Here is a 7,658-nt window from a genome sequence, read left to right as displayed (position 1 = left end):
ACAATTCAAGCTAACATAACTTCTGGTATTACACCCTACAAGCTTAAAGCTCTAAGTTATATGAGACTTGACACCTTTTTTGAACTAGGGTTTTTCTTTGTTACAAGTTTGGAGAAAGAAAAGCATGGGAGAGGAGCTCATCACTGCTCAGTACAAGCTAGATATACATTGCAAGGCATGCGCTCGCTCCGTGGAAGAAATTTTCTATCAACATGAAGGTTATGTTTTGGTTTTTACTGTTAATTTGAAAACATTTATAGCTCCCTTTTGCCTGACTTTTACAATTGTAGACTTGAATGTCCAATTAACGAGCATAATAATTCCCTAATTCATTGATAAAAAAAAATACACATTGCCATTTGCTTGATTAATTGGAAATAAATAACTTCCCAATTGCATGCCTATCTTGTTCATCAGTTGCTCCTAATCTTAATAGATGCCTTCTAATTACTTTTTCTCATCATGGCAATCAGCATTTAGAACTGATGTGAACAGCATTTTAAAGCAACATATATAATTAGTTTTTTAAACTTTAGTTACATTGTCTTGCTAATGAAAAGTTTCCGGAAAAGAAGGATGGGACAGTATGGCATACCCTCGCGGATACTACCGTCACTAATAAAAATATCACCTTTTTTGTCAGTATACCCTCACGGATAGTCACTTTTTATCCTCGCGGATATTGTTCCATTCTTGTAGATATTAATTGGTTTTATTCTTTCATGATGGATGTGAGGTTCTTTTGGTTGATTATAGACATGTTGCTTCTCTTAATTTGTCCTTCATATACAGCGGTTGGTTTGGCACTATTGCTTAATTAGGGAACTTGTGAAGTATATACAATATTAGTAAAAAATTATTCGTTTTGTTATATTGACTTTTTTCATACTAAAGATCTTTCTCATTTTAGGAAGAAATTAATTAAAGATATCTATTCATTGTTGGGCTTAAAATAACATATGTTAAGTTTTCAAAATTAAAGATAAATTAAGAATTTTAACATATTATTCTCTGTGAGAATGTCAACTCATGGAAACTAAAAACAAACAGGGGTTAGAAAGGTGGAAGTTGATGTGGGAAAAGGTATAGTAACGGTGAAAGGCGTTAAAATTGACATGGTCAAGATAAGAGAAGTATCTGAGAAGAAATGCAGAAGAAAGATTCATCTACTTACTCCTATTCCAGAGAAGAAAGAAGAGAAGAAGGAAGTGAAGAAGGAAGAAATAAAGAAAGAGGTATTTAGCACTGTTCCTTTCAGTATATTAGTAACTATATATGACCATGTTCCCATAGTAGGAATTCATATATATATATATCATCTGCATTAACGCACAATTTGAGTTTTAAATCAGATCTGTTCGTTACATATTAGTACAAATATTAATCTTAAAGGGAACCCTATGCATTACAAGCGTGAGCCGAGTTGGTCTTAATTCTGATCGGATGGTTCGGAGTTGAACTCAAGGGATGTGTTAATGCAGATGATGGCATTTTGTTTTCCTGTATTAGTGTACAGTATATATAACATTTTGATCGAGACAAGAATCAGATATCACAGTTTCTAATTTAGGACCTTTTCAATACCCAGAAAAGGGTGTCAGGAGTAGGAATTAGATATTTTTCAGACTGAAATTCCGTGCATAATTGATTGATTTTTTGTCAAAATTGAAAAAGAATATAAGATAACTAAATAAGAAAACAGCGTTGAAACATTCAAACATAAGGTATTTTAATATACAATTTTGGACCCAGATATATACACGGAATTAATTTTAGCATAATTACTGACCCAATTTTGTTGTATTTGTGAACTCAACTGTTTGGGCCAATACCTGGACCCAAGCAATTAGCATATATACGACTTATTTCTTGATAACCATCCACCACTAAATACTCGAATATCAAATTAAAATTATCAAAGTTTCCAGCACTAGAAAACCATCCACCATTAAAATTATTAAACACTAGAAAACCGAGTTTACAGCATTGAGAGGGAATAGGTCTATAACTTTAATTTCACTTAATTGGTTTCAATTATTAATTACTTATTAGAAACCAACAGAAAGATAGTAACCTCACAACAAGAAGCCAAATATAAGTACCAACAAGCATTTTGTGTTCTCTTCATACGGATATTAATTAGTTAGCTCTTCTATGTTAATTAATTCCACTTTGACCCCATATGACAGGAAATTTTCACCTATGAAGTAAAAGTATTCATGCACTGCGGCAGGTGTGAAACCATCATCAAGGAGGAGATCATGAAGCACAAGAGTATTTATTTTACCTTTTCAATGCTTGACTATATATATATATATATATATATATATATATATATATATATCTTGGTTGATCAACAAATTAGGTAAACAGATCAATTAATCTAACCAGTAATCCCCAATACAAGCAGGTGTTCACAGTGTCAAGACGGATCGTAGCAAGCATATATGCACCGTAGTGGGCACAATAAAAGAAGAACATCTCATTGAACACATACAAAAAACAACCCGAAAAAGAGGCACGATAATATCGAAGAAGGTGGAGATTATAGAGGACAAAAAAACGGTAGAGGTTAAAGAAGGTAAAGGTGGTATTGAGGTGAAAATGACAGAAACAAAGGAGAAAATAGAGGTAGAAGAGATCAAGCACAAGGAGGTGGTGGCTCCATACTTTATCCCATGCTCGCACCCCCGTTTTGTGGATTATTCACACCCCGACAACTACAATTATGGCGGTTGTGGGTATACACCACATCATTTACACAGCCCGGAGTACAATTACCGGGATATACCAGAATTCAAGAATTTGAACTATCCTCCCTTTCTACATTGCACACACTCGCCGGAGTTTATTAATGACGAGAATCCAAATGCTTGTTCTGTGATGTAAAATAGTGAAACGTGACTCCAATTTGTACTAGTTTCTAAGAGCTCTTTACAAGTCATAAATATATGGTATAAATTTTGATTTGGATGAATAATTAATGAAAAAGGGAGACATGATTTGTGCCATTTTCTGTATGTAATTTATTGCCGTGGCACTTTTTTCCCAGAAAGTAGTTGAATACTGGAAAATAAGATAACTAATTTTTATTTATAAAAGATATAAAAAACCATGCCTAGTTGAAGGTTTTACCAGGTGAGTTTATGTTCACTCATAAAATGTTATTAGTATTGCATTGATATATTGTGTTATACCAGGTTTTACCAGGTGTTATATTTCCTTTATAAAGATGACAGTGTATAGAATGAACTAGTGAACATGCATAATATTGCTATATATTGTGCCAACTATATATACTATTATAACAGAAACAAGAATATGAACATCAGCATATGCAAGAAGAACAACTGATTAACTAGACGATCTGGTTAATTAGTTGCACATTTAAATTTCAAATGTATGAATAAGTTGAAAATGATATACAAGGTGACCTACAGAAGTTAAGTACTACTGTCAGGACTAATTAATAATAACTATAATTATATAATTACTGATTGAACAAATATATATTGAGACTATGCAAATAAAAAAATTGCGAATAGAAATGTACGGAACAATCTTGATGTACTCCATGCCAGCAGCATTGGAAAGGCAATATAACACAAAGAAAAATAAATAAAAGATGGCCTTTCAATATATTGATAATCAGAAAACATCAACCTGCATAGATTTTCTTGATCTTGGTATGAAATTTGAAGTCAATTAAAAGAAGTTGAGCTATAGTAGGTGGACAACCAGCTGAGGTACCACTAGTAGGAGGAGAGGAAATTTGTGTGTTATGTGTGGAAAAGTAGATTCCAAGTTAAATATGCCTACAAGTAATTAACTAGGCATTCTTAAATTTTGAAAATATATAGAAGAGTTTGAGGATATATTAAAAAAAATTAATCAATTAAGAGAAGTTCAAGAACTAAAAATCAAATGATTTGTTGCTTCTTTTAAGAAAGCAAAACAATATGGATAGAAGAGACCATGTTGTTTCTCTAAGATTAGGGCAAGGAAAATATATTTTCATTAGAAAGTTTCTCAACATAATTTTAAATATCAGATAAATATTGCCATATCATTAAAAAAAAATACTTATTTTAAAGTTTCTCAATATTAATCTATAAGTACCACACAAAAATCTCTACAACAACAACAAAAAAAACAATATTATTGAGTAATCTCAAGGTCAACCTAATTATTTTAGTTGACATGATGACCAAATATAATTTATATTAGTGTAAAATTAATGGTTTTAAGTTAATCCAATAAAAGTTCATGCATATCACTAAATTTGGATTCCAAGCTTTTGATTCTTGACATTATTATTGGTTTTTGTATATAATAATGATTGAAATATACTATTATCAATCAAGAAGTAAGGTTATATATCATAAGTATCCAAAGGACATATAAAGAAAAAAATATTCTTAAATGAAGGTATATTTTTATTAAATAAAACATGGCTATTATATATAATTGACTACTAAAAGATTTATATTGTGATATTGTCTGACAAATATAGATACGAAAGAATTAGCACATGTTATTAAATTAAAATATGTACTCTCTCAAGTCTCAACTAAATAATTAATAAAGTTGAGTATAGAAAATACTAAGACAACAATAGAAGCACAAATTGTGCAATATTACTTTAAAACAGGCACAAAATTTAATTAATTTTGATTACCTAGGCAGGACACCGATCATTTTAATATTAGTATTTGAAGCTCAGCATATGCACATTTATACAGCATTAAATAGCAAGGGGGGACAAAGAAACACTGCACAAACAAAGAAGTAATCCTTTCCTTACATTATATACCTTTTAATGGGCATCATACATGCATGCTAGCTAGCTAGTCTATACCACTTAAAAAGAATCTTTGAATGAGCAATTCCCAAGATGTCCCTTAGACCAATATTTTGTTTCCATTTCTTTAGTTTTTGGTTTTTGATGGAACATACACAGGTTACACAGGTTTAAAATATTGGTTGAGCTGAACTGTGGTTATCCATTTCCCGTGGCTTGTTTAATGCATTCCATTTAACAAGGGCATGCACACGTGGGAAGGATAGATTTTTGCACCATTTTTAAGATCTACCGAAATTCAATATCACCTAAAAAAATAATCCATGTTGGCCATCTACATATATATACTTATTAGTGGTTAAGGTACAAATTAAAGTGAGCAAATCATTTGAATTATCTAATACATGACTGGGAGATCCAACGTTAAGATCAACAGTATTAAAAAGGAAATGTACATATATATAGTTGCATAGATACATTAAAGAGAAAAGATATACGATAATTAGTGATAGTTTCTAGGGTCTAACAACTGATAAGCTGGGAGAAAGATAATAATAATTGTTAATTAAGTGAGTTTTATAATAGCTACGAACAATAAACAAGTGTTAATCAAGGCCTGCGGTCTCAAAGCCCATTTCTTTATGAAAATAGACTAAATCCCATGAAGTACAAGAGCAAGAACAACAGAAAAGAACTTGGAGACAGCCACACAACAAACAATGAGATCTAAGGAGACTTAAACAAAGAAGTGGTAAATAAAAAAAAGAGGGAAAAAGAGGAAGCAATGATAAAGATGAAGAAGAAGAAAGAGGAACTAATTGTACATAGATATATATCCTTGTACATATGCGCATTCTAACCTTTGATCCAATCTTGGAATCAATCTGTGCAACTCTGTCAGCCAAGTACGTCATCGATCGCTCCTTCTAGAATTGAGGTCTTACTGCGCCACCAGCCCAACCCTGTCCGTCAGACATCTGCGGCATACTTAATGGCAAATTAAAGAAGGGCAATCCTCCTGCTGATGGATCAGAAAACGGTGTACCGTTTCCTCCTCCCCCTCCAGTCCCGTGTCCATCAACACCCGCACCAGGAGTTGCCCCTGCTGGGGGTTGCATCTGCAGGGATGGCGGTGCGGGCTCCTCCTCATCTAACGGCAACCGCTCATAAGCCACGTTTGCAAATGATGCTGCAATCACTATCACCGGACCGGAAGCAAACAACGCACCAACTACGTTTCCACCTACTACTTGCCCTTGTCCACCAGCAAGAAATATTGTCAGGCTGGTTGCTCCAGGTGGGGCCGGGGGTGGAAGGAAGGAGCCTGAGAGAGAAAGGATCTCAAACCGACCATGTAGGGTAACCACTGACCCTGTAGCTGATGGCTGGCGGAGACTCACGTTTGTCACGGTGCCGCTCCCACTCAGCACACATATACCACGTTGACGGCGGCGCGCATAGGTTGTAATACAATCAAACACATCACACCCACTTCCGACCTCCAATATATGTGCCCGTAGTGTGTTAGCGCTCTCGCGGGTAATTATCACCGGTGGCTTTGGTTTATTTTTGGAGCCTGGTGGACGGCCACGAGGGCGGCGACCTCCTAGGTCACTACCGCCAGATGTCACGAGGTCGAGACCGTGTGCACTTGAGGATCCATCGTGGTCACCATTATTGTGGTTGCTGTTATTGTCTTCTTCATCAGAATCAGGTTTTGATAGGTGTTGAAGGTGCAAATCAGGGCGGTGGTGATGGAGCGGATGGTGCATGAACCGGGAAGCTGCAGTTCCTAGATCCAGGCCCGCCATGGGCTCATTCAAGGGGAGAAAAAAAAAAAAGGAATTATTGAGAAAAATATTGTGTGAGAGGAGGTTTTCTGGATTAAAAAAAAGATTGGAAAAGGGGCAGAAACTGTATTTAAAGATCAGTATATATTTTATGGTGTTAAGTTTGCTGAATAAAGAAGGGAACAGGAGAAAACAAAAGCAAAGAGAGAAGTGATTTATTTAGGGGTTGGAGGAGAAAGAAGGAAAGAGGGAGAGAAAGAAATAATAGTAGAAAATGAAAGATCGAGTGTAGGGAAAGGGAGGGTTGTGAGGCAAGAGAAAGAAAAAGAAAGAGAGAGGTTCGAGGTTCCCCAAGTTGGAGATTATTAAGATAAATTATTATTCTATTATGGCGCCCCAAATTGCACCTATATACTCATTCAGTTGAGCAATGCCAATGCATGACATGCCATTGCATGTTATTCCTTTTACTATTGGTGACTAGTTGACTACTAAATATATTAATTTTTTCAGATACAAATTAATTTCATATTGTGTTCTAGCTAGAAAACCTTTTATCCATACATTTTCATCAAGTTTATTCAATTAATTCTACATAACAGTTAATTCTAGAGAAATTCAAACTTCTGAATACCCATCTCTACTATGAAACTATAAACTTTGTATCATTAAAATATATATATATATAGAGAGAGAGAGAGAGAGGCTAAGCTCAAATCGTTTGTTCCTGGGCTTAGGAACAAACGATTCAGTTCTCTGATTTCCGAAGTTCAAATGGCCGATCCAAACCGTTAGATGTTTAATCTATATTAAAATGTGGTTGGAGACAAAATTTTATATTTTTTGAAATTTTTTTACTATTTATTAAGAGGGTTTGAAAGTCGCTGTTTTTTTATGGTGCAGAATTTTAATAAAAACAGCAACTTTCAAACCCTCTTAATAAATAGTAAAAAAATTCCAAAAAATATGAAATTTTGTCTCCAAGCACATTTTAATATAGATTAAATATCTAACGGTTTGGATCGGCCGTTTGAACTTCGAAAATGGGAGAATCCAGTCGTTTGTTC

The 7,658-nt window shown here is 34.2% G+C and overlaps 2 protein-coding genes across 2 annotated transcripts; one reads left to right on the top strand and one right to left on the bottom strand.

Moving 5' to 3' along the window:
- LOC144558319 (heavy metal-associated isoprenylated plant protein 4-like) lies at positions 1-3,011 on the top strand. The gene is made up of 4 exons (XM_078307133.1): positions 1-218; positions 1,051-1,235; positions 2,190-2,274; positions 2,411-3,011. The coding sequence occupies exons 1-4, from the start codon at positions 125-127 to the stop codon at positions 2,887-2,889; spliced, it is 843 nt and encodes a 280-aa protein (XP_078163259.1). The 5' UTR covers positions 1-124; the 3' UTR covers positions 2,890-3,011.
- A 2,395-nt stretch (positions 3,012-5,406) lies between these two features.
- On the bottom strand, positions 5,407-6,909 carry LOC144558627 (Putative AT-hook DNA-binding family protein). Its single transcript, XM_078307476.1, has one exon. The coding sequence runs from the start codon at positions 6,610-6,612 to the stop codon at positions 5,728-5,730; it is 885 nt and encodes a 294-aa protein (XP_078163602.1). The 5' UTR covers positions 6,613-6,909; the 3' UTR covers positions 5,407-5,727.
- Positions 6,910-7,658: the final 749 nt, after the last annotated feature.

The sequence above is a fragment of the Carex rostrata genome, chromosome 8, assembly GCF_964058835.1.
Source record: "Carex rostrata chromosome 8, lpCarRost1.2, whole genome shotgun sequence".
NCBI lineage: Eukaryota > Viridiplantae > Streptophyta > Magnoliopsida > Poales > Cyperaceae > Carex > Carex rostrata.
Note: the sequence above shows the minus strand (reverse complement) of the source record. Positions and strands in the feature narration are given on the sequence as shown.

Excerpts from the sequence above, each read along its gene's own strand:
- LOC144558319 (XM_078307133.1), top strand. The coding sequence starts at position 125 with ATGGGAGAGGAGCTCATCACTGCTCAGTACAAGCTAGATATACATTGC. Across the intron at positions 219-1,050 it reads AATTTTCTATCAACATGAAG|GGGTTAGAAAGGTGGAAGTT; the intron begins GTTATGTTTTGG and ends AAAAACAAACAG. Across the intron at positions 2,275-2,410 it reads GGAGATCATGAAGCACAAGA|GTGTTCACAGTGTCAAGACG; the intron begins GTATTTATTTTA and ends CAATACAAGCAG.
- LOC144558627 (XM_078307476.1), bottom strand. The coding sequence starts at position 6,612 with ATGGCGGGCCTGGATCTAGGAACTGCAGCTTCCCGGTTCATGCACCAT.